At 43.1% G+C, this 24,834-nt stretch overlaps 2 protein-coding genes across 4 annotated transcripts in view; both read left to right on the top strand.

The window, feature by feature from the left end:
* Window positions 1-13,563, top strand: part of Acly (ATP citrate lyase) — a 40,889-nt gene extending 27,326 nt beyond the window's left edge. For all 3 annotated transcript variants that reach the window (XM_047543335.1, XM_047543333.1, XM_047543336.1), the window contains 11 exons: window positions 643-724; window positions 1,439-1,549; window positions 3,690-3,817; window positions 4,707-4,800; window positions 7,639-7,793; window positions 8,802-8,952; window positions 9,138-9,281; window positions 11,340-11,453; window positions 11,777-11,859; window positions 12,128-12,204; window positions 12,598-13,563. In XM_047543335.1, coding sequence (XP_047399291.1) covers window positions 643-724; window positions 1,439-1,549; window positions 3,690-3,817; window positions 4,707-4,800; window positions 7,639-7,793; window positions 8,802-8,952; window positions 9,138-9,281; window positions 11,340-11,453; window positions 11,777-11,859; window positions 12,128-12,204; window positions 12,598-12,692 — 1,234 coding nt within the window. In that variant the 3' untranslated portion in view covers window positions 12,693-13,563. The remainder of the gene's footprint in view (window positions 1-642; window positions 725-1,438; window positions 1,550-3,689; window positions 3,818-4,706; window positions 4,801-7,638; window positions 7,794-8,801; window positions 8,953-9,137; window positions 9,282-11,339; window positions 11,454-11,776; window positions 11,860-12,127; window positions 12,205-12,597) is intronic.
* A 1,228-nt stretch (window positions 13,564-14,791) lies between these two features.
* Klhl11 (kelch like family member 11) lies at window positions 14,792-22,487 on the top strand. The gene is made up of 2 exons (XM_047545143.1): window positions 14,792-15,396; window positions 19,961-22,487. Exons 1-2 carry the CDS (start codon window positions 14,852-14,854, stop codon window positions 21,540-21,542), a joined length of 2,127 nt encoding a protein of 708 aa, XP_047401099.1. The 5' UTR covers window positions 14,792-14,851; the 3' UTR covers window positions 21,543-22,487.
* Window positions 22,488-24,834: the final 2,347 nt, after the last annotated feature.

The following is a 24,834-nucleotide window of genomic DNA, read 5'->3' on the forward strand; positions in this document are numbered from 1 at the left end:
CTGGCTGTGGTCTGGGTGAGTGTCCTAAGGACGTGGCAGTTGTCTAAGGACTGACACTCACCTCTTAGTGAGTAACTTCTCGTAAGCCATCCAAGAGAGAATGCCAGACACTTATAACCTAGTGTTGGGAGTTCAATATCATGGAATCACTCTGCCATATTTTGTTCATGAGAAGCTATATCTGACCCATGTTCCAAAGCAAAGGCCTTTGGTTCTACTTTTTCCTACAAATTCATGGATATAGTTTAAAACCACCACATGTGCTTTTCAGGCCTTCTCATACTGCCTAATGAACCTCTACGATAGGCTTATTCTGTGCCCAGTTTCTTCCTCTGCCAATTAAATAACTCCACTCTTTTCCCTTCTCTTTTCCTTTACATGTACTACCTTGCCCCTTCCACCACCTTTGTTTCTGGGGCTTCTCTAAACCCTCATTGGACACCCACACCCTTGAAAAAATCCAGTGTCCCAGTGTATAGAAGGGAGCCTCACAGGGCTGGGATATAGCTCAGTTGGTAGAGTGCTTGCCCTGGGTTCAATCCCCAGCACCACAAAAAAAAAAAAAAGAAGGGAGCCTTACAAACCTGCCTAGAACTTTCCAGACCACCTTCTGATCCTCTCTGTCCTCCCTGCTGTCAACAGGTACCCTGGCTCAACATTCATGGATCACGTGTTACGTTACCAGGACACTCCAGGAGTCAAAATGATTGTGGTTCTTGGAGAGGTGAGTCAGGATGTTAAACTACCCCTATTCCCCCACCCCTTTTAAAAAAAATTCTGTGCTGGGGATCAAATCCAGGACCTTGTACATACTAGACAAGTGCTCTGTGACTGAGGTATAATCCCTAGTCACCCCCTCTAATTTTTTTTTTTTTTAATATTTTTAGTTGTCAATGGATCTCATATTTTATTTATTTATATGTGGTGCTGAGCATCAAACCCAGGGCCTCACACATGCCAGGCAAATAAATGCTCTACCACTGAGCCACAACTCCAGCCTTTCTCCAATATTTTTATGATTATAGAAATAATGTATGAATTCAGTTTTTTAAAGGGTCAAACATTTTTTCAGTTAAAAAAAAAAAAATACAAGCATTTTGGTTGTATGTACCTGAAGCTCACAATCTCTTATTAGTCCTACTCCTGAGACACAACCTAGAGGTTGCCACTGTTGGCACCTCCATATATGTTTCTGAAAAACCTGGTGTCCTGTGGAATTCCTCCTTTCATTCAGACTGAATCTTTCAGTCTAAACTTTGTTTGATCAAGGCTCACATCCTCCCACTTTTGTAGCCAAGTTATACCTCTTAGGACTCTTAGTGACTTTTGTCCCCTGCATGATTTGGGGCAGTTTTTCCTACTGTAGTGCTAGTCCTGGAATGACTCAGAATGAGTTCTGCTAACTTGTGAACTTTTCTCATTTTCTATTCCTTGGCAGATAGGGGGCACTGAGGAATATAAGATCTGTCGGGGCATCAAGGAGGGCCGCCTCACCAAGCCGGTGGTCTGTTGGTGCATTGGGACGTGTGCCACCATGTTCTCCTCCGAGGTATGGTGGGAACAGGTCACAAACAGGTGTGGAATGGGGGGGCAAGAGGGAGCGTTTGAGGTGAGCCATGTGGTCATTGCATTAAGCCGCTAGCTCCATCAGTGCTTTACTTGCTTGGATACTACAAAGCCCAGCCAGAGCCCTGCTCTCTGGAACTTGTATCCACTTGGAAGAAATAGTCTCATCAGCAGATTAAGGCCCACAGGGCTCTGAGTCCCTACTTGTGTTTGCAGGAGTTGCTAAGGCTTTGCTGAAAAGGTGATGTATGAATGGCATTTAGGGGATGAAAAGGGTTTGGCCAGTGCAAGAGGCCGGGGAGGGAGAGGACACAGGTTTAGCTGGGGAGGGGCCTGGTAGGGACACCATACAGGAGAGGTTGGAGAGGGAAGGGGGGGTTGTGCTTGATGTGCTAAAATGACATAATGCATGTGAAAGTGCCTGCAGCACATAATCAGTGTTAAACACAAGCACTGTCAGAGCTTCTTTTGTCTGCTGAGCTGAAGTGTCTGTCTTCTGTTGGGGCCACACTTGAGCCCCTGTGATACAGCTAAGAGAAGTTCTTTGTCTTGAAGATGGTTCATCACGTGAGGAAACTGAAGGAAATGAGCACTTGTCACCAATTAGTTCATCAGTAGTTGTGGAACAGCCTGTGGGCCTAAAAAACCTTACCTTACTGCCATATATGTATAGAAAGGAAAGTTGGCCTTCAAGACTTCCTGCAGTAATGATTGACAGTCCTAAGTTGTAAAACTGAAATGTTTTCTACCAGCAAGCCTTGGTCACACTATTTTTTCTCCCTAGAAAGCTGGCTTTCCCCTTCAGATTCCTGTGCACCTCCAAGGGGCAGTTTTTGTCCAATTTTAAAATGCACATCTTCAAAGAAGTAATTTCATCTCTGCAGATTTGCCCTATGGGAATGCATGCAGAAATCATTCCAAGTATAAGGATGCCCACTGCAGTGTGGTAATGGCAAAAGAAGGAAATGACCTAAATGCTTATCGGGCTTTGTTGTTATGGCACAGCCCCATAATGGAAAACTGGGCAGGCACGAAAAGAATGAGATGAACCAAGTTATGCTGATGAGGAAAGAGTTCAAGATATGTTAAATCTAAGAAAGGGTACAATGGGGCCAGCACAGAGGTGCACTCCTGTAATTCCAATGACCAGGGAGACTGAGGCAGGAGCATCACAAGTTCCAAATCAGCTTGGGTAACTTAATGAGACCCTGTCTCAAAGTGACAGGGGACCTCTGGGATCAGTCCTTAGTGTCATCAAAAAAAAAAAAAAAAAAAGGGAAAAGGAAAAGAAAATGCTTGACCGGTAGTGAGCATTGTTTGTACAGGTTAAATGTTATTTATTAAGATTGCCTGCTGTACCCCACCCTGAGTCAGGGTTTTGTACCAGATGTTTCATTAGGTTAGTTCATTTTCCTCATCATTTAGTTAAAGACAGTTACCACGGAACTCCTGATGGGCCTTCTGTTCCCTTGCTATCTTCTATGTTCCATTGGATTCAGATCTTGCCTCCGTGCATGCTCTGACACAGGGGCAGTGACTGTGGGTGGTTGTTGCTATGTGGAGATACAGGCCTAGTGATGGAAAATATGACTTTTTTTCTTAAGGAAAGAGGCTGGAAATTTGTATTTTTGCATGAGATCTTCTAATGTTTTAAAATATTGGTGCATGTTTATAAAAATAGAATGAGACAGTGAGACTGTGTCTATGAGCTCAGCTTAGGCTAAGGTTGCCAATTAGTAATCTCACTTCTCATCCATTGCTCAAAACTAACCCTGTTTCCCATGCCCCTGAACCCTGACTGCCCCCCAGGGAAAGTTGGATGTGGCTTAGTATGAAGAAGGTTATTCTGGAGTTGGCCTATGCATTGTATCCTGGCTTCAGTGTATGTTAGCTGTGTGATCTCAAGTAAGCTCCTGAACTCTGCCTCAGTTTCCTTCTTTATAAAATGAGAGTCATCCATCCTGCCTGCCTGTTTAGTGAGCACGCTTGATGCTCAAATGGAGTGATTTGTGTAAAACATTTAGCACAGACCAGCCTGTGATCTGTGCTGATGTTTCCTGGTACCCTTTTTTCTCCCTTGGGGGATTAAGAAGCCCAGTGAAGCTTTTGTCCTTTGCCTTCAGGTCCAGTTTGGCCATGCTGGAGCTTGTGCCAACCAGACTTCTGAAACAGCAGTAGCCAAGAACCAGGCTTTGAAGGAGGCAGGTGTGTTTGTGCCCCGGAGCTTCGATGAGCTTGGAGAAATCATCCAGTAAGTGGGCCTTCAGGAAGAGACTGGCCTCCCCACTCTTTCCAGACCCTTCCCGAGGACAGCAGTCTCTTCTACAACATTGGGGTGTCTCAGTATTTCTGGTCCCTCTCAGGCATCTAGCACAACTGTGTGAACAGTACAAGAACATCTTTCTCTTGGCTTTTTTTTTTTTTTTTTTTTTTAATGCGGTACTGGGGATCGAACTCAGGGCCTTGTGCTTGCGAGGCAAGCACTCTACCAGCTGAGCTATCTCCCCAGCCCTTGGCTTTTGTTTTGTTTTAATTTGATTTAGAAGCAGCAGGCCCAGGCTGTTCCAGCTTGTGTTGAAATCTATTCAGTTTCTGAGTTCACCACCTTGACCGGGAGTTGGTGGCTGTAAATGAGACATAAACATGGAGATGTTTAGAAAGTATCTCCTCCAATTGCTAAGTTATTGGGCTCGGGAGTAGAGGCAGGGGGATGGCAAGTTCAAGGCCATCTTCTGCAACTTACTATCTCAAAGTATAAAAAAAAAAAAAAAATTTAAAAAGTGGGGGTGCATAGCTCAGTGATAGTGTGCTCCTGGGTTAAATCCCCTGTACCACCAAAAAATAAAAAAAAAGTTGTTGGATATCCCATTTCTATCTCCTAAACCTGCCTGGGCTGCTTCCCTCTGTCCTTTGCTGGACCCCAGATCCAGCTTTTTATCAAGCCCCATCCAGAGGAGACATGGGGTTGGGGAGTGGTACAGTCCTGACCAGCACTTCTTTTCCCTTAGTCTCAGAATCCAACCGGTGACAGAAACCACTGACAGCTGAGGAGGCCTGCAGTGTTGGGTTAGGCAGAGGAGCCCAGAATAATAAAATCCATGAGAATGAATGTTGTTTCCTGCTTCTCCCCTGCCTCCTAGGTCTGTATATGAAGATCTTGTGGCCAAAGGAGTCATCGTACCTGCCCAAGAGGTGCCACCCCCAACAGTGCCCATGGACTACTCTTGGGCCAGGGTAGGTGCCTGGGATCCCTAGCAGTGTGAGTAGAGGAAACTTGGGTTTTCAGTTGATTTGAATTTCAAGGCCCTCTCAACTAGTTAGAGCAACCATGTCACTCTCACTTAGAAGAAACCTCAATGATCAACTCTTGGACTCTGCCCACTGCCCATTGCTGGAGCTTGTGAGATGAGTAAAACAAATTCAGGTTCCCCAGGGCTGGGGCAGCCTGTCTCCCACATCTGTCACCTGATAAGGAAACAGGAGGGGCAGATAATGTCCTGTAGAGATGTTTTGCATTCACTGAGGGTTTTCAGGGGTGAAGTAGATCGATTACTCTGCCTAAGTGTCTATGGGGCATAGATGAAGAGCCAATATTTTTCTTTTTGTGTACCAGGAATTGAACCCAGAGGTGCTCAACCACTGAGCCACATCCTCAGCCCTTAATTTTGAGATAGGGTCTTGCTTAGTCGTTTAGGGCTCAGCCTCCCAGGCTTCTGGGATTACAGGTGTATGCCACTGTGCCTGGCCAATATTCTTGATCTATAAGGACTTAGGAATAAATGTTAAAAGACCTAATGACTGCCAAGTGTGGTGGCACACACCTGTAATCCCAGTGGCCTGGGAGGCTGAGGCAGGAGGGTTGCAAGTTCAAAACCAGCCTCAGCAACTTAGCGAGACTCTGTCTTTAAATGAAATATAAAAAAGATCTGGGTATATGACTCAGTGGTTAAGCGCCCCTGGGTTCAAAAATGAGACCCTGTGACCACCGGAGCACAGCTGTAATTCCACAACTTCCTTGAGGCTGAGGCAGAAGGATCACAAGTTCATGGCCAGCCTGGGCAACTTAGTGAAACCTTGTCCCAAAATAAAACGAAGGGGCTGGGAATGTAGTTCAGTGATAGAGTGCTTGTCTACTATGTGCAATGCTGTGTGTTCAGTCCCCAGTACCAACACTGAAAAAAAAAAAAGGAGACAGAAAAATAGGTAGGAAAGTGCCTTTTAACGTGAAAAAAAAAATGCTCCACCTCATTTATTTTTAATGTTTTTTTAGATGTTGATACACCTTTATTTTATTCATTTATTTTTATGTGGTGCTGAGAATTGAACCCAGTGCCTCACACATGCTCTCCCTCTGAGCCACAACCCCAGCCCCTCCACCTCACCTGTGAAAGGAACCAAAATAAAACTATACCAGTTTTCCCCTATTAGGTCTAAAAGATTAAATTATTTGATAATAAATTGTGTTTATGCAGGTGTGAGAAAACTGTTGCATTCATCCATTGTTGATAGGAGTGGAAATTGATACAGCCTTTCTGAAGGCAGTTGAGTAGTATTGGATTTTTTGAATTGCTTGCTGGGAGTGGTGGCACACACCTGTAATCCTAGTGACTCGGGAGGCAGAGGAGAGGATGGGAAGTTTGAGGCCAGTCTGGGCAACTTAGCCAGACGCTCTCCTAAAACAGAAAGGACTGGAGATGTAGCTCAGTGGTTTAGCACCCTGGGTTCAATCACCAGTACCAAAAAAATTTTTAAAGTGCTTATACCTTATGGTCCAGCAACTGATACCTACAAAGCTACTTCTGAGAAATGCTTTCATATAAAACACAAAGGAACATATCCAGGTTATTTTTTGTTTGTTGATGTTTGTAAGTGGAGATTATCAGTGGATTGTGGCATTATGAGCTACACATGTAGCAGTTAAAAGTAATGAACTAGAGCTGTGTGTGGATTAACATTAATAGAGCTCAGATTCATTGAGTAATGGCACATTATAGGACATCTTGTGATTATGAAAAATGTATATGCACAAACACCTTTGTATATTCTCCATATGTGTATATGCATGCATGTAAATAAAAGTGGGAAAGAAAGGTCCAGAAAGATTCATTAAACTAACATGAGGTGAAAGGGTGTATAACTTTATCTGGTCCACTTTAACTTTTTTAAAAGACAAACACATTCGTGTTACTTTTATAAGTAAAATGTAGCTTAAAACAATTTTTAAAATTTTCATAGAGGAGAGGCCAGACATAGTGGTGTATGCCTATACACTGAGGCGGGAAGATTGCAGGTTTGAGGCCAGCCTGGTCAACTAAGCAAGATTCTATCTCAAAGAACAAAAAGGACTGGTGATGTAACAGTGGTAGAGCACCCTGGGTTCAATCGCCAGTACCAATAAGTAAATGAATGAATGTATATATGTGTGTTCATCATGGGGGACAATTGAAAAAATGTGAAGAAATGAAGTTGGACACAGTTGGTTAAAGATACCCTTGTGGTGCTCCAACTCTGGAAATGGAGGATTCAGGAGTTCAGTCCCTTTCATCTGACTAAAGAACATGTTGAGAGGGGATTCCCCCATTTCTACAGCTATGTACCTCAATACATTCTTGTTGGGTGTTTGCAGCTATATCTGAAGTGCTTTAGAGATAGCCCTTGGGGTGTGTGCTTCAGTTTCCTAGCCAAGCTCACTTGGCTGGTTTACTGAGCCTCAGCCTGGTTTCCTGTGCTGTAACACAAGGAATGATTGTGCTTTGTGAAGATAAAATGAACCAGTGAATGTAAACAGCTTAGTGCCCCACCTGGCCCAGGAAATGCTCAGTGAAGGATGGAACTAGTCTCAGTGTCAAGCAGGTACCAGGGTGTGGTACCCCTATATTCTGCACCCCATGTGGTCTAATCAGAGGGTTTTTGCACTTCATTCTTGGGACCTTTATCTGGGAATTGTTGCTTGGCCAACCAGAGCAGCCAAGTCATTCCTGGGCACCTCTTTCTCAGAGCACAGATGACAGGGCTACAGAAATCTGTGGTGGTCACTGTAGCCTTGTCTCCCTCTACCTTATTTCTGCACAGGAGCTAGGTTTGATCCGCAAACCTGCCTCATTTATGACCAGCATCTGTGACGAGCGAGGACAGGAGCTCATCTATGCAGGCATGCCCATCACTGAGGTCTTCAAGGAAGAGATGGGCATTGGTGGGGTCCTTGGCCTCCTCTGGTTCCAGAGAAGGTGAGTTAGTGACCTTTGTCTGTCAAGGAGTGGGGGTGGGCAGACTTGTGTACTGTGTCTAGGACCAATCTTAAGGCTACAAGCAAATTGAAAATCTGAAGGAAAGAGACAGGCTGTTCCTAAGTTTTCCGAGGACAAAAAGGCCACTCTTAACAGAAGAAGCAGCAGTGACCTCATCAGAGCTCTTGGAATAGCCTTTTCCTTTTAGAACTTTTAAAGAAGTGGGGCTGGGCTTGTGGCTTAGTGGTAGAGCACTTGCCTGGCACATGATAGGCACTGGATAAAACTGTGGAGTAGGCATAAAAGTAATTATGTTCTTTGCAAATTTATGTCTCGTCAACCCGAATGTTAGAAAGCATTTAGTTTTCCTCTGCAGCTCCCAAGGTTAGCCCTTCCCTGACACTGACAGCTAGGCAAGGGACCCAGTAAGTGACTCACTGAGCACTGGGCAGTAGACGAGGTCTAAGTCTTGTTTCTCTTGTGCCCCACTGCAGAGAGATGGGTCTTAGTCCTGCTTTAGGCCCTTCCTGGAAAAAGTTCACAGGTCCTAACACTTGAGCAGATTTCTCTCTGTCTACTCGTGACCTGAGGAGTCAGGTCTCCAGACTTATTTCTTGGTCATTAGTGGGTAAACTGAACGCTGTGTGGTAGGTCTAGGCCTCCTATACTGTGAAAGGGACAGGGGTCTCACCTCTGTTCTCTCTGGCATTGGAGGATGGTAGCAACAAATACAGGTTAAATCCTGTGCAGCAACTCATGCTGAAAATGGCTAAAGAAAAAGATTTAAACCCTCATTGCTGACTGTCCTAAAAGTAGTACTTAATAACAGAAGTCAGAGGTTGTGCCTTGGAATTGGCATGAGACTTGACTTGACTGGGAGAGAATTACCCTTCTTGAATTTTAGCCATTTGTTTGGGATGATGGGAGAAAGTAGGAGTGTGGCCTGTGACTGCTGGCCTTTGTTCCACCTTTCCTCTCCCTGCACCTGTAATATATACCCTCCTCCAGGTTGCCCAAGTACTCGTGCCAATTCATTGAGATGTGTCTAATGGTGACAGCTGATCATGGGCCAGCAGTCTCCGGGGCCCACAACACTATCATCTGTGCCCGGGCTGGGAAGGACCTTGTCTCCAGCCTAACCTCGGGGCTGCTCACCATTGTAAGTACTGTCATCCTGGGAGGTGGACAGGAAGGTTCTGGGCTTTGACATCACTGGGCTACTTGACTGCAACCAGGAGCAACTGAGCGTAAAACCCTGGGCTGGGCTGTTTAGGCATCCTGGATTGGTTTGTGAAGTTGAAGGGAACCGAAAGCTCAGGGCAGGGTGTGCTTGCTTCTCCTTAGGGGGATCGGTTTGGGGGTGCCTTGGATGCAGCAGCCAAGATGTTCAGTAAAGCCTTTGACAGTGGCATTATCCCCATGGAGTTCGTGAACAAGATGAAGAAGGAAGGAAAACTGATAATGGGTATTGGCCACAGAGTGAAATCTGTAAGTTATCTATCTACTTAATAGGGGGTAGATCTACAGGATGGGAGATGATGGGAGGTGACGATTTAGTTAAAACAGCCATGCTCCTAACTTGTGAAAGTCATGAACATGTCAACAGATGCCAAGTATAATACAGATTACCTTGAACAGTTTTTAGCTTATTCAGTTGGGATGGCAAAAGTGCACTAAATTGGAAACTTTGTAACTTTAGATTCCCAAATGAACTTTGTAAGAGGGGACTAAGGTCAGGGTGAAGGGAACATGTTGGTGGCCTTATGTTTGATAATGTGTCTTGCCACAGTAACAAACAGCTCCACACATCTTAGTGACCTATAAGAGCAAAGGTTTATTTCTCATTCACATTACATGTGCTACAGGTTAGCTGCAGCTCTGTTCTCTGTCATCTGTGCTGAAGGAGCACCCCTTCTCAGGTCTCACGTCAGAAGGAAAACGGTAATGGCAGAATCATGGGAAGGCTCTAACTTCCCCTTGGAAGTTGCTCTGGTTTACTTGCCCTCACATTTCAGATGGGTACACCTGACATCACTGGAGCAGGAAACTAATATCAATACAAGCCAAAAGTTGACGGCACATGCCTATAATCCCAGCAGCTCAGGAGGCTCACAAGTTCAGGCCAGCCTTAGCAACTTAGCAAGACCCTGTCTCAAAAAATAGAAAGAGCTAGGGATGTAGCTCAGTGACATAGTGCCTCTGAGTTGAGTCCTCGTACCAATAATTATTATTTCAAGGGAAGCACAATTGGCAGAGACCAGCGGAGAAAGAAATAAATACTTAGCAGTTAATATTGTCTCCTTCAGGGCTGCGTGTCCCCATAACATGTTACACATACAGATCAAAGAGAAACAAGACGTAATTGGCAGCTGCTTAGGGCCTTATAAGTAGGGGCAGCGCCTTAGTAACTCCTTTCACTTTGGGCTCCTTGACCCTGTATCTCCAGAAACCTCATTTAGTTGGACAGTCCCTTAATCTAGGTGGGCAGTATGAATCACATTAAACAAGAGGGTCAGGTGTATGACACCCGCTTCTAGGCATCTGAATACTTGGTTGTCCGTCTCAGGTTAGACATCCAGAGGTTGCTTAAGCGCAGTGACTGTATTAAAACCTGCTGAGGAAGGTGGTTAGCTCTGAGGACCTTTCCATCTGGCCTCTGCAGAACTTGGCTCAGATTCTGAGCAGGTCATGCCTTTCTAATCTACAGCTCAGGGCCTCTAAGATCATGCTATACCTGCTGGGCCACACTCAGACTTTAGGCTCTTTCCTTTCTGGAGTCCATTTTTGCTGAAGGAGGGTGCTGCTGGTATTGGGATTTAGTGTGTCTAAATCATCTCACTTCTCCACTGACAGATGTCGGTGTTTTTTTGTTTTGTTTTGTTTTTGGTACCAGGGATTGAACCCAGGGGTGATTGACCAATGAACCACTTCCCCAGTCCTTTTTTATTTTTTTATTTTGAGACAGGGTCTTGCTAAATTGCTGAGGCTGGCTTTGAACTTGGAAGCCTCCTGCCTGAGCCTCCCGAACCGCTGGGATTATAATTGTGCCCCACCATGCCTGGCTAGATGTGGGTCTTTTAAGAGATGGTTAACTCCATTCATTGAAGGTCTAGTTTTCCCTCAGATTTGGGGGATATTTTGCTACCCGACTCCTAACATGTACTTGCTGAGTATAAAACCTTGTTACAGCTTGACTAGGCCCTAGAAGCTAGCAGGCAGCCCGACTGGTGGCTAGAACCTAGGTCTTCAGGTTGGAGCACCTGCTTAACACTGCATGGCTAACTTTCTGAATGTCTCCAAGGCTTAGTTCCTTTTTTGTAATGTAGAAGACAGGACCTACAAAGGTTTATTTTGAGACATGAGATGACTTCAAAAACCTTGAACACCCCAACAATGTCGTAATCATGGAATAGTGCACGTGGCTCAGGTTCTGGAATCATTTCCAGAATAAGATGTGTGGCTCTGACCATTTGTAACACGAGTACGACATTTCTCTTCGCAACAGTATTGGAGTGGGTTCCTCTGTAACTTTGGGTCCATTTCTAGATAAATAACCCTGACATGAGAGTGCAGATCCTCAAAGATTACGTCAAACAGCATTTCCCTGCCACCCCGCTGCTCGATTACGCACTGGAAGTGGAGAAGATTACCACCTCAAAGGTAACAAAGGGAAAAGTCACTAGGCATGTTTCTGGGTGAGTTTCTTAGGGGAAATGGTAAGCAGTTTATTTATCTAAAATAAAATCTGGTTTCCTGGAAATTTTTATTTTCTGTCACATAACTAAATAGAACTGATAAAAGTGTTCACTAGACATGGAGTCCTTGGCTACACACTGGGAACTGAACTGACACATTCTCTACCAAATGGGAAGTTTTTAAATGATGTTAAAACTTCTATTAATAGTAGTAGTAACAGTGGCAGAATTACAAAGGAAAAAAATGAGAAACGATGTTAAATGCTTTGAATTTTTTTGCCTTTCCAGAAACCAAATCTTATCCTGAATGTAGACGGTTTTATCGGAGTTGCATTTGTAGACATGCTTAGGAACTGCGGGTCCTTTACTCGGTGAGCACTGCAGCCATTTTCTTCTTCAGCATTGATTTTTGTCCTTTCCTGCCAACTATGAGTAATGCATGCCCATGATAGAGAATTTAGAAAGTATGAAGAGGTAAAAGAAGAAAACAAATGTCGCCTCTAACCCTACCCCCAGAGCACTTCTTTTTCACTTTGAAACCAAAGAGTTTCTTATCCCCGGGCAGAAATCATTACTGAGGCTTGGAGGAGGGCAGTCATGTAAGCCATTTTAAAACTACAAGTTGATTGTGTGTTGCAGGGAGGAAGCCGATGAATATATTGACATTGGAGCCCTCAATGGCATCTTTGTGCTGGGAAGAAGTATGGGCTTCATTGGTGAGTTCACTGTTTTAAGCATTTTTTTTTTTTTTTTTCTTTTGAGCCCCCATAGTTAAGCTATATCACTTACCTGTGTAGTAAGTTTCCATAACTGAGATGTCACAACTTCTTAATCGTCATTCTTAATCCTTCCTTTCTGTAACCTTCCCCTTATCCTTACCTGTGTTCCTTTATTCTTGGGAAGGACTCCGATTGCTAGCCCAGGAAAATGGCATTAAATAGTAGTTCCCTTTTTGCCAAGTGGCTGATTTACCTATGGGATCTGCATTTACTTGCCCATTTCTTTATGCCTGCCTTTTTTTATGTCAGGAAGATTTTTTCCCTCCCTCATCCTCTGCCCCTCACCTGGCTAACAGAACTCTATGAAAAGGTGCACTTGCTTCATTTCAGGACACTATCTGGATCAGAAGAGACTGAAGCAGGGGCTGTATCGCCACCCGTGGGATGATATTTCATACGTTCTTCCAGAACACATGAGCATGTAACTGAGCCAGGAGTCCTATCGCTGTAAAGTGAAGAAGACGAGAAATCCTTGGGAAATAGTGTGCAGACAGCTGGCAGTGGAGCCTGCTAGAGGATGGGTCTGGATTGTAAGCGGCCACTGGTATGCAGGCACCAAAGACCAACAGCCACAGGCTAATACCTTTTCAGTCCACACAAAGAAGCTTAATATTTTTTTTATAAGCATAGACATAAAAACCAAGCCAATACTTGTGACATTTTGCTCTGCTACCTGCTGTATTTATTATATGGAAGCATCTTAGTGCTGTCAGAATAGTATTCTTCCTCCTTGTAAGATGTTATGATGTCACTTTCTTTTTTCTATCAGTTAAACATTTCCCCCCACTTGGAGGAAGGGAATGAAACTTACAAGACTCCAAGATATTATACATTTAAAGTATCCCCTGATGTCTTGTTTTTCTACTTCCCTTTCCTCCTCCTCATAACATGAAGAACATTGTATTAATTCGATTTTTTTTAAGAATCTTTTTCTATGGGTTAAGGATTTATTTAGCACCCCACTGAAATGTTCTGTATTGCAGATCAAAGTCTGCTGACGTCATGGGGGTGGGACCATTGCATCCTTAGCAGTTGCCACATATATGTGGAGTAGTAATTTAAAATGTAAAGTTGTAACCTATATATGTTTAAAATGGAAACGCAAAGCAAAAAGCTGTGAAATGTCTTGTGTCTTATGTTCTCTGTATTTATGCAGCTGACTTGTCTGTCTGTTACTGAAGTGTGGGTCCAAGGACTCATCCCATACTTTGCATCTATAATCCAGAGATTCTGGTAGCTGCCATCTGTCTCTTCTCTTTATTATTATAGTTTGATTTAAATAAAGTATATAGTAACAATGAAGACATGCTTCTGTCTCATATCATTCATATTCTTTCATCTATATTCCTTTGAATTGTACTAATTCAGTACTATGTAGTTTTAAAATTTTTCATTCACTTTTTTTGGGGGTTGGGGGTGACCAGGGATTGAACCCAGGGGCCCTCAACCACTGAGCCACATCCCTAGCCTCCCTAGCCCATTTTTATATTTTATTTTGAGACAGGGTCTCCCTGAGTTGCTGAGACTGGCTTTGAACTTGTGATCCTTCTGTCTCAGCCTCCTAGGAGAGTCACTTGGATTACAAGCGTGTGCCACCACCCCAGGTTAAGTCCACCTCTTAAAAAGAAAAATAGAATTAAAACACTAGCTTTGCTGGGCAGGTGGTGTTTGAGGACAGCCCAGGCAACTCACCCTGTCTCTCAGCTTATTTCCCTTTTTGTTCTGCTGCGATCAATTCACACAGACATTTTTTTTTTTTTTTTTTTTTTTTTTTTTTTTTTTTTTTTGGGTGCTGGGGCACACAGACATTTTTAAAAACACAATTCACAGTGACATTTTTAAAAACATTGAGTGGAACCACTCCTTTCCTCCAAAACCAAAGTGGCTTTTATTCATATTTTTAACAAATACGAAACTGAACCAAGCACCATGCAAAACATTTGACCCAAGCATTACCTCATTCAATCCTCAGTGATCTTTCAAGCCACATAATATCCCCATTTTTAGAAAACAAAGAATAATTACGCTCACCCTCATCATTTAGCTGAGGGTCGATCTTTAAGGTCCCCCCACTTAAATTTTTTTCCTCCAAAGCCATTTTACTTATTTACTAATTTTGGCAGTGTTGAGGATGGAATTCCCAAGCCATTTTAAGTACAAAGCCCATGTTACGACCAGAGTAGCTTTTAAAAATGTTTTTTGCGTGGCGTGTATTGGGGACTTAACCCAGGATGCTTTACAGGGTGTAGCTAAGTACCTGAGGCTGGCCTCGCCCTGAGATCCTCCTGCCTCAGCCTCCGAGTCGCTGGAATTACAGGCGTGCACTACCACGCCTGGCAAGGTGGCTTTAACTTTAAAAAATGCGAAGAGCGCACGGCCCTCAAGAAAGGAGGGAGCCCTCCACCCCACACATCGGTGGGAGCCTGAAGCTTACGAGCACGGCGCGGCTGCGCATGCGCGGCGAGCCGGCGGGCGCAGGCGCGGCTCCGCCCTGCGCGCACTATTTAATCCCAGAATCCTTCTGTGTCGCACTAGAATGGCCGCACCGTTCTGAGACTGCGGAGATCGGCGCGGCGGCGTCAAGATGGCGGCAGCAGTGGCGGCGGCGGCGGCAGCGGCGGCCGCAGCTGCATCCCTACAGGTGCTGGAGATGGAGAGCATGGAGACGGCCGCCGCCGGCTCAGCGGGGCTGGCCGCCGAGGTCCGAGGCAGCGGCACGGTGGACTTCGGGCCGGGGCCCGGCATCTCTGCCATGGAAGCAAGCGGGGGCGATCCTGGCCCAGAGGCTGAGGACTTTGAGTGCAGCTCTCACTGCTCCGAGCTGTCCTGGCGGCAGAACGAGCAGCGGCGCCAAGGCCTCTTCTGCGACATCACTCTGTGCTTCGGCGGCGCCGGAGGCCGCGAGTTCCGGGCCCACCGCTCGGTGCTCGCTGCCGCCACCGAGTACTTCACACCCCTGCTCTCCGGCCAGTTTTCCGAGTCGCGCTCGGGCCGGGTGGAGATGCGCAAGTGGAGCTCGGAGCCGGGGCCGGAACCCGACACGGTGGAAGCCGTTATCGAATACATGTACACCGGCCGCATCCGCGTCAGCACTGGCAGTGTGCACGAGGTGCTGGAGTTGGCCGACAGGTAGGCGAGGGCGGCCGCGCCGCGGACCGCAGTCACTCAGTCTCTGCTGTAGGGCAGCCAGCGCGCTGGGTACCGAGGATGCCCCCGCGATTCCGGCGGGGGCGCCCTGCCCCCAGGGAGTGCAGACTCCAGGTGGAGGGACAAAGGGTGAAGGGCTAGTTGTTGAGGAAAGACCTTTTTGAGAGGTGACATTTAAACCGACCTCTAAATGACGAAAAAAACTGGCTGTGCAAAGATGGAGGATGAATATTCCAGGCAGCGCAAAGGCCCTCAGGCTTGATCCAGTTTGGCTTACGGAGGGACTTTAAAAGGAAAATCCTTTGAGGTTGGATCTAGTAGGTGAAAGGAAGAAGGGTGTGTGACATGCATGGAATAAGGAGTTTAGATTTTACTGAGTGTGATGGGAAGCTGGGTAAGGAAATGATGTGATTTAAATGTTTTAAAAGATGAGTCTATTACTGTGGAAAATGCTTTGTAGGGAGCGGGAATGGATGTTTCAGAGACTGTTATGAGGCAGTATCTTTTTACATACTCTATTTTAGCAAATACCTAGTGCGCACCTATTATGGGTCAGGTCAGACGCTGGACTCTAGGTACTTGGGATCCAGCTGTGAGCAAAACAAATGAAAGCCCCTTTCCTCCTTGGGCTTACATTGGGAGACAATAAGTAAAATATAGTCCGTCGAAGGATGATTATTGATCTGAAAAAAAAATAAAATAAATAAAGTGTGATGGAGGGGACATAGAAAGCCCTGATGGAGAGGGACTGATTTTTAAACTGCATGAATAGAGAATGCCTTTTGCAAAGAAATAAAGGAGGTAAAGTAGAGGGTGTTTCAGGTAGGGGACACAGGTGCAAAGCCCTAAGGTGGAGCTGCTGTATGCACTGTGTGGCTGGATTGAGGGATATAGGGTGGGTGAAGCTGAATCCTTTGGATGGTAATTCTGATCCTCTAGAGCCTGTTGGCCTATGGAAGCATATGAGCTCTTACTTTGAATGAGATGGCAAGAAGAATGGTGCAGTTTGAAACACTAGCAGAGAGACTAGTATAAGTTCTTGGAATGATGGTGGAAGCTTGGGTTGAGAAGAGAAAGGACAGGTGATGAGACCAACTGACATCTGTTATATTCTCTTCCTACCTGATGCTGGAGATAAACCCAGGGCCTCCTGCATGCTAGACAAGTGCTCTTCCACTGAGCCACACCTTTAGTGCCCCTCTCCTCTCCAACATCTATATTTTGAAAGTAGAGAAGATGAATTTACCAGTGGATTTGATGTGGGTGTAAAGGAAAAGACTGAGTTTTTTTGACCCAAGCAATTGAAAAGATAAAAGTTATTGTTAAGATGTAGAAGGGGGTTGGGGTTGGGGTTCAGTAGTCGAGCACTTGTCTGGCATGCTTGAGGCCCTGGGTTCGATCCTCAGCACCACATAAAAATAAAGTAAAGGTATTGTGTCCACCTATGACTAAAAAATATATTTAAAAAAAAAAGATATGGAAGATTGCAGAAGAGCAGGTTTGGGAGGAGGGTCAGTTTGAATTTGATCAAAGAGATGTTTGGGTAGACAGTTGTATAGGAGAGCATTCAGTTGCTGGGCAACATGGTGTGCCTGTAATCCCAGTAACTCAGGAGCCTGGGGCAGGACGAGTGAGAGTTCAAGGCCAGCCTCAGCAATTAGCAACACCCTCAGCAACTTAGTGAGACCCAGTCTCAAAATTAACAATGAAAGGGCTGGGCGATGTGGCTCAGTGGTTAAGTACCACTGGATTCAATCCCCAGTATCAAAAAGAAGAAGAAGAAGAAGAAGAGCATTGAGTCCCTAAGTCAGGTCAGGTTATGAGAGGAGCGGGGGAAATCAAGAAATCATGAGAAGAAACGATGTAAGGAAAGCCTTATAAGGCAGGATCATTTCATCATCTCAATAACAGTGAGAAAAACATAAATCTTTACATTTAAAGCATTGGAAGCTAGAGATAAAGGTTGAGGGAAAAATAGCATATAGATGGTAATTTAAGCCATGCAATGGATGAGATTACTTAGTATAGGTGGGAAAGGGGGAGAGGGGAGGCAAGACAGCCCTGGAATTTTCTAGAGTGATAAAAATAAATAAATAAATAAAAAAGCAAAGGAGACTAATCCCATGGAAATGTAGAAAGGAAGAGTGTCAGGGAGGCAGTAGCCAATCCATTAGTGATCATTGGAGGTTGTGATAGCATTGACAAGAGCCTGCAAAGACTTGCTATGAAGAGGGTTTTTGGGCTGGCCTAGTGTGGTGCACACCTAGAATCTCAGCTACTCTGTCTGAGACAGGTGGATTACATATTTGAGACCAACCTCAGCAACTTAGCAAGACCCTGTCTTGAAATTTTAAAGGCCTGGGAGAGGAAATATTGATGTTACAGGAGTGGGGGAAGTGATTGCAGGTATAAAGTCTCTGAAGCCAAGAAGGGTTAGAAACTATACTAAAATTGGAAAGGCAGCCATAGAGCATAGCTACTGGCACATTGGATGGTGGGAAGTTAAAATTCCTGCCTGATTGCCTCTGTTTTCTCAAAGTATGAGGCTGGGTCAATTAGAAGGTGGGCAGAATGGGCATAACCCCGAAAGAGGGTGGTTCATTAAATGCAAATGCATAGAGAAGGGTCATTGCACTCACCGAAGCTTTGTTTTTATCCTGTGATCTTGTGTTTTTCAGTTGGGATGAAGTAAGGGTGAGGAGAGAAGACTCCAAACCATTTACTTTTTCTTAAAACTCTGTCAGGGAGGGAGGCTGAGCATCTGCCTTGTGTCTGACATCAATCTAAGTGCTTTGCAAACATTGCATTTAATCATCCCATCAACTTTGAGGTTCCACCCAAATACATTCAGTTGGTGGTCTTGCCTACCTTGCAGGAAACTTGTAGGGATCAGAAATAATAGGACATGCCCCCAGCACAGGGCCTGTCACATGACGGATGCCAAGTGTGTGCAGTGTTGTTTTCCTACAGCAGTGCTTCCATACCTCTGTCTAAGGGAATATATCTCAGAGTTACCTGTAGCACCTTCCAAACACAGGAGCTCAAGGCAGCCTGGGAATCAGGCTGAGCCTGGCACCCAGAATGTGTGGGAGCCATTAGATCCCTTCCCACTTCCACTCCACCTTGTCTGTTTTCTCTCTAATATGGTATGTTTCCTTAAGAGGGTAAAGGGAGCCTTTCTCATTTATCTTTTTATCATTCTACTTAAGGTAGTTATTAAGCACAACAACCTTAATAACAAACAGTTATTGAGTTGAGATGGGCCTGGATTGGTGAAGTCATCCTTATATTGTTTGAGGTTCTTCTCAGCTCTGGAATCTTACTCTTTAAAGCAGTTGTCTCAAATTGGCCACCGTTGGGCTGAATGCTGCCAGATTTATGATATTGGCTAAAACTTTGTGTGTGTGTCTGTGTTTTCAATGAATTGAATTTAGGTGGGCCGGCAGCATCCTGTCAGCTACATGCCAGACTACTTTCTTCTGTTTTTTCACCTATACTGCCCTGTACATGTGCTTTTTGTTCTTGTGCTTCTGATTCCTGATTTCAGATGGCTGGATTTGCTTCCTGTCCCTGCTTTAATGAGAACCTAATTCAGAACAAAGCCCCTGAGCACCTCACCCTCTCTGATTGTCTAAGGAGAATACTCTGGTGAAGAAGAGAGTACAACCTCTGACCCAGAGATTTAGACTCCTGTTCTTTTTGATACCTGACCAGTCTCCAGGAAGTCACAGTTCCTTCCTTGCTCTTACTTTAGACTATATAGTCATACTTGATGAAAGTCTTTTCACCAAGACCCTGCCTTATGAAAGATGGTGGCACATGCCTATAATTCAGTTACTTGGGAGGCTGAGGCAGGAGGATCCACAAGGCCAGCCTTGGCAACTTAATGAGACCCTCTCTAGTAAAACAATAAAAAGGACTGAGGATGTAGCTCAGTGGTAATCCCCACCCGCTGCCCCAGTGGATCCCCAGTACTACAAAAAGCAGAAGAGGAGACCAGTGGCTAGGCATGGTAGCATATGCCTACAATCCCAGCTATTTAGGAGTCGAGGCAGGAGAAATGAAAGTTCAAGGCCTGCCTGAGCCACTTAGGGAGACCCTGTCTCAAAATAAAAAATTCCAAGAATGTTGCTCAGTGGTAGATTTACACTTGGGCTCAATCCCCAGTACCACAAAAGAAAAAGAAAAAACAAAGAGGAAAAGAAGAGGCCAATGACTAGCAAGGGATTAGGAAAGAATGGCAGAGACAAGTTTGGTTTGGAATTTACCTTTGCTGAGGATAAAGACTATGGTACTTTATATAATTATGTATAACCTAATATAAATATTTAAAAATATATTTTACATAAAGGTGAATTTTACAAATACTTCTAAATACACTTTTTTCCAGCATTATGCTTTCAGATTTAGGAAATTTTCCTTTTTTAAGATGTGCATCAGTTGAGGTTAATCTCATCATTTTGATTTAATTAGAGTGCTTTCTAAATGCAACCACATAAGATATGCACATTTGAAAATTAATCTTTTCCTTTTTTCTTAATTCTAGATTCTTATTAATTCGCTTAAAAGAATTTTGTGGAGAATTTCTCAAGAAAAAACTTCATCTCTCAAATTGTGTAGCCATTCATAGCTTAGCTCACATGTATACCCTGAGTCAACTTGCTCTAAAAGCTGCTGATATGATACGGAGAAATTTCTACAAAGTCATTCAGGATGAAGAATTTTATACTTTACCTTTCCATCTCATTCGGGATTGGCTTTCAGACTTGGAAATTACAGTTGATTCTGAAGAGGTTCTCTTTGAAACAGTTTTGAAATGGGTTCAGAGAAACGCTGAAGAGAGAGAGAGATACTTTGAAGAACTTTTTAAATTGCTCAGGTTGTCCCAGATGAAACCTACCTACCTTACTCGGCATGTCAAACCAGAGAGGCTGGTGGCCAATAATGAAGTTTGTGTCAAGCTGGTGGCCGATGCTGTGGAGAGGCACGCTCTGAGAGCTGAGAATATACAGTCCGGCACATTCCAGCTTCCCACGTCTCATGTCTCATTGTTACCTCGCTATGGGCAAAATATGGATGTGATCATGGTTATTGGAGGTGTGTCAGAAGGAGGCGATTATTTAAGTGAATGTGTGGGATATTTTGTTGATGAGGACAGATGGGTGAACCTGCCCCATATTCATAATCACCTTGATGGACATGCTGTTGCGGTAACAGAATCCTACGTGTATGTTGCTGGATCAATGGAACCAGGGTTTGCCAAAACTGTGGAAAGGTACAACCCAAATTTGAATACATGGGAGCATGTTTGTAGTTTGATGACGAGGAAGCATTCTTTTGGGCTAACAGAAGTCAAAGGGAAGCTGTATAGCATTGGTGGACATGGCAACTTTAGTCCTGGCTTTAAAGATGTGACCGTTTATAATCCTGAGCTCGATAAATGGCACAATTTGGAATCGGCACCAAAGATTCTTCGAGATGTCAAAGCGCTCGCCATCGAAGACCGATTTGTGTACATTGCTGCCCGCACTCCTGTGGACCGAGACACTGAGGATGGCTTGAAGGCTGTGATTACATGCTATGATACAGAAACTCGACAATGGCAAGATGTGGAATCTTTGCCGCTTATTGACAATTACTGCTTCTTCCAGATGTCTGTGGTCAATTCAAACTTTTATCAGACGGCATCATGCTGTCCCAAGAGCTATTCTTTAGAAAATGAAGAGGCAGTAAGAAAAATTGCCAGCCAAGTGTCTGATGAGATCCTTGAAAGCTTGCCTCCAGAAGTCCTAAGCATTGAAGGGGCAGCCATTTGTTATTACAAAGACGATGTCTTCATTATTGGAGGCTGGAAAAACAGTGATGATATTGACAAACAGTACCGGAAAGAAGCCTACCGATACTGTGCAGAGAGAAAGAGGTGGATGCTCCTTCCTCCCATGCCACAGCCTCGTTGTAGAGCCACTGCTTGTCACGTCAGGATCCCATACCGGTACTTGCATGGCACACAGAGATATCCTATGCCTCAAAACCTAATGTGGCAGAAGGACCGCATCAGACAGATGCAAGAAATACATCGGCATGCCCTGAACATGCGGCGAGTGCCAAGTTCTCAGATTGAATGCTAAATTCTTTAACACATGCAGCTTATAAACTGTTCTCCGTGTTTCATGAGGCTGAAGATATCCAGACTGTTACTTGAAAAAGTATGTTGATAACTTATTTTCTACCTGGACTGATTATTACTCCGTGTAAAGGAAGTATAGTTAAAACTGAAGAATGGGAAACTGAATTCAATACATGGTAATTTTTGTTAGTTTGTGATCTTTTATCTGTCTTTGGTTTGTGTGTGTGTGTACAAGCTAAATAAGATCTTATTAAAGACAAGTGGAAAAAGCAGGTCTAATTACTTGGCTGTTTTTCTGCCAACAAGTTATGACTCCTTTTTCTTAAGGGATTTATATTTTGAACATGCTTTAAGAACCAATTTTAGGGGCTGGGGAGATAGCTCAGTCGGTAGAGTGCTTGCCTTGTAAGCACAAGGCCCTGGGTTCGATCCCCAGCACCCAAAAAAAAAAAAAAAAAAAAAAAAGAACCAATTTTATTTGCACATTTACTTTGATATTCCTTTTCGTTTTTTATAGAATGGTTGGTTTCAACAAGATCAGAATTTATGCATTAAGCCCTCGTCCACAGGAGTCATGTGCAATAGTGAGACTGAAATTTAAAGAAAAAAGCACAATATTCAGCAAGATGATTTCAGAATGTTTGCATTGATATTTTGTTATTTGTCTTTATCTAGAAGTGCTGTTTTCATTTCTAGATGATTGGCTCATGGTGTTTTTGTTTTTTGATTTTACTTCTTTAGCAGCTATTTATAGACTTCCAAGCCAATCACCCTGAGATGGTAGTTGGCAAAAAATTGAACACAGAATAAGTTGCATATGTGAGATTTGTTTCTTCAAGAAGAAAAGTTTAAAACAAAAAAAAAAGAAGAGGAAGAAAAAGGAAAGTATTATTAAGCGTAGACTGAGAAATCAAATGAATTTAAAACTTTTTTTCAGGAGTTGCAGGATTTTTTGAGGATATGTTAATGAGTTTAATGCTTATGACAATCGATACTCAATGTCTTCAGTTTTAATTTTTGCTCTAATGCATTTTGTGTAGAATCTTCATTTCTTTCTAAAAGAAGCTTTTCAAAATGGAAAGAAAGTAACAATTTAAAGAAATGTTGCTAAAGAGAAACCTTATTATTTCTGGCCCTGCTTGTTTTAATATTTTATCCAGTTGTCCTAGACTTCTGTTGGAACTTTGCCTGAACCTAGAATACCAAATTTGGGTGCATAATCATTGCAGTTATCCTTTATTTTTGTGCATTATTCTGATTCTCTGACAGTCCTGAGCTTTATATGAGTTAGCATTCAGACTGATTCTTTCATCACTCAGTTAACATAAAGGACTCCTGTTCTGGTGGTTTGCAGTGTGGGTCCTCCATATTCAGAAATGTCTACCTTTTTAGAAAATTTGGAATACTATTCTAGAAGTCAAAGTCCAAGTACAGTGATTTTTTTTTTCTTTTTCTTATATAGTTAATCACCTATAGGTTGATAGTGATCAAACTACCAAATCATCAAAAGAAAAGCACAACCGGAAATTTTGACTCTAATAATTTTCTAAATTAGTATCCCTGCCTAGGACAAGTTTTTGTTTTATTTGGTACTGGGGATTGAACTCAGGGGCAGTCGACCATGGGGCCACACCCCCAGCCCTATTTTGTATTTTATTTAGAGACAGTCTCACTGAGTTGCTTAGCGCCTCACCATGGCTGAGGCTAGCTTTAAACTCTCCATCCTCCTGTCTCAGCCTCCCGAGCTGCTGGAATTACAGGCGTGTGCCACCACGCCTGGCTTAGGACAGGTATTTTTAATAAATAGATAGGAAATGTTTTAAAACCATTTAATTTAGACTGGAGTAAGGATGGGGAACTGCAAGTCTGTTTCTTCCTAAAAATATGTTATCCTACCACACTACTACCTTTCTCCATTTCCCAGTTATTTTAATAAATGCTGTTTGGGTTCTGAGAAGCACTAATTCTTGGTTGTGAGAGGTCTGTGCAAGTAAGACAGATTCATCCAGTGAAGCTCAATGATCTCATTTCTCTCTGATGGACTCTGCTAGCAAACTTCATTTCTTGGTTATGTTGAAATAATTTAGTATCTCACTAGGAGGCCAGTTTTTCTCCAAAAGAGTGTGACATTTTGTTTTAGTTTTATTTTATTTATTTTTTTTTTTTTGAGACACAGTCTTGCTAAGTTGCTGAGGCTGGCCTAGAACTTGCTCCTGCCTCAGTAGGCCGCCCATACCCAATCTGTTTTTGTTTTTTGATCTCAGAATTTTCACTTCCAAGTTGTTTATGGGGTCATCCCTCTTTTTTTCACATGATGTGATAGAAACAATAACTAATAAGATTTAGGTATAATCTGGTTTTCAGAACTTGATCAAAACTGTTATTTTTTTGACTCAGCAGGCAGCCTAGGCCTTGACTGAAAGAAGGGGTAAGTCCTTCCTTGCATGATGATGTGTGCAGGTTTTCCTGACTACTGAATTTCTAATTTTTATATTTGAATTCACACGTGTACTTCACATCAGTAACTTGTATTTCTGAAATATCCTAACTAACTTGTTAATAAGGAAACAAACCAGATTTGCTTAAATCTGTTCAAGGCTGACATTCTGAAATTCTCATCTGGAAATAAGAGTATTTGGAATGGTTCTAATTATGATGATCAGGCATAAGTGGTCTTTGGGAAAGAAATTTTCTTTTTGATGAAACTTCAAAATTGTGTTTGGTAATTTAAGCAGTTAAAACACAGCTTTAAAAAAAAAAGACAATATGTACTTATGCAAATCTTTGTTCTATTGCTTTTATTTTTCTTTGGTAAAAGGGAGAGGGAGGGATTGATAAGACCAAAAAAGTAATAACTATACATAACTTTCAGTGAGGCTACTTTTATCTTAGAATGGGTATCCTTTAACTATACCTACCATAACATGGTTTAAAAAAAATTAGTGTAAATTGAGAATGTCAGTCATGAGCTTAGTGTTTAATACATCTCACTGTAGTTATTTGCATGATTAGTCTTGTGTATCTTGATAGTCAACTTTGTTTTTGCTGTGCCAGTTCAAAAATAACTTTTTGCTAAGAGCTTTTAGAATTCATTGACATCAGTTTTGTTTTGATCACCTGTTTTGTATAGTATTTCTGGGACCAAAAAGTTTATATTTAAAAAAAAAAGACCATTTTAACATAGAACATAAATTTGAAGCTAGAAACGGTATTTATAGAAGATGTGAGATTTTTGTGTTTTAAATCTTTCAGGCTGCTGGCAAGGCAGTTTCTAGTGCACACTTTTCTCTCTT

Source organism: Sciurus carolinensis, chromosome 3 (assembly GCF_902686445.1).
Source record: "Sciurus carolinensis chromosome 3, mSciCar1.2, whole genome shotgun sequence".
Lineage (NCBI taxonomy): Eukaryota > Metazoa > Chordata > Mammalia > Rodentia > Sciuridae > Sciurus > Sciurus carolinensis.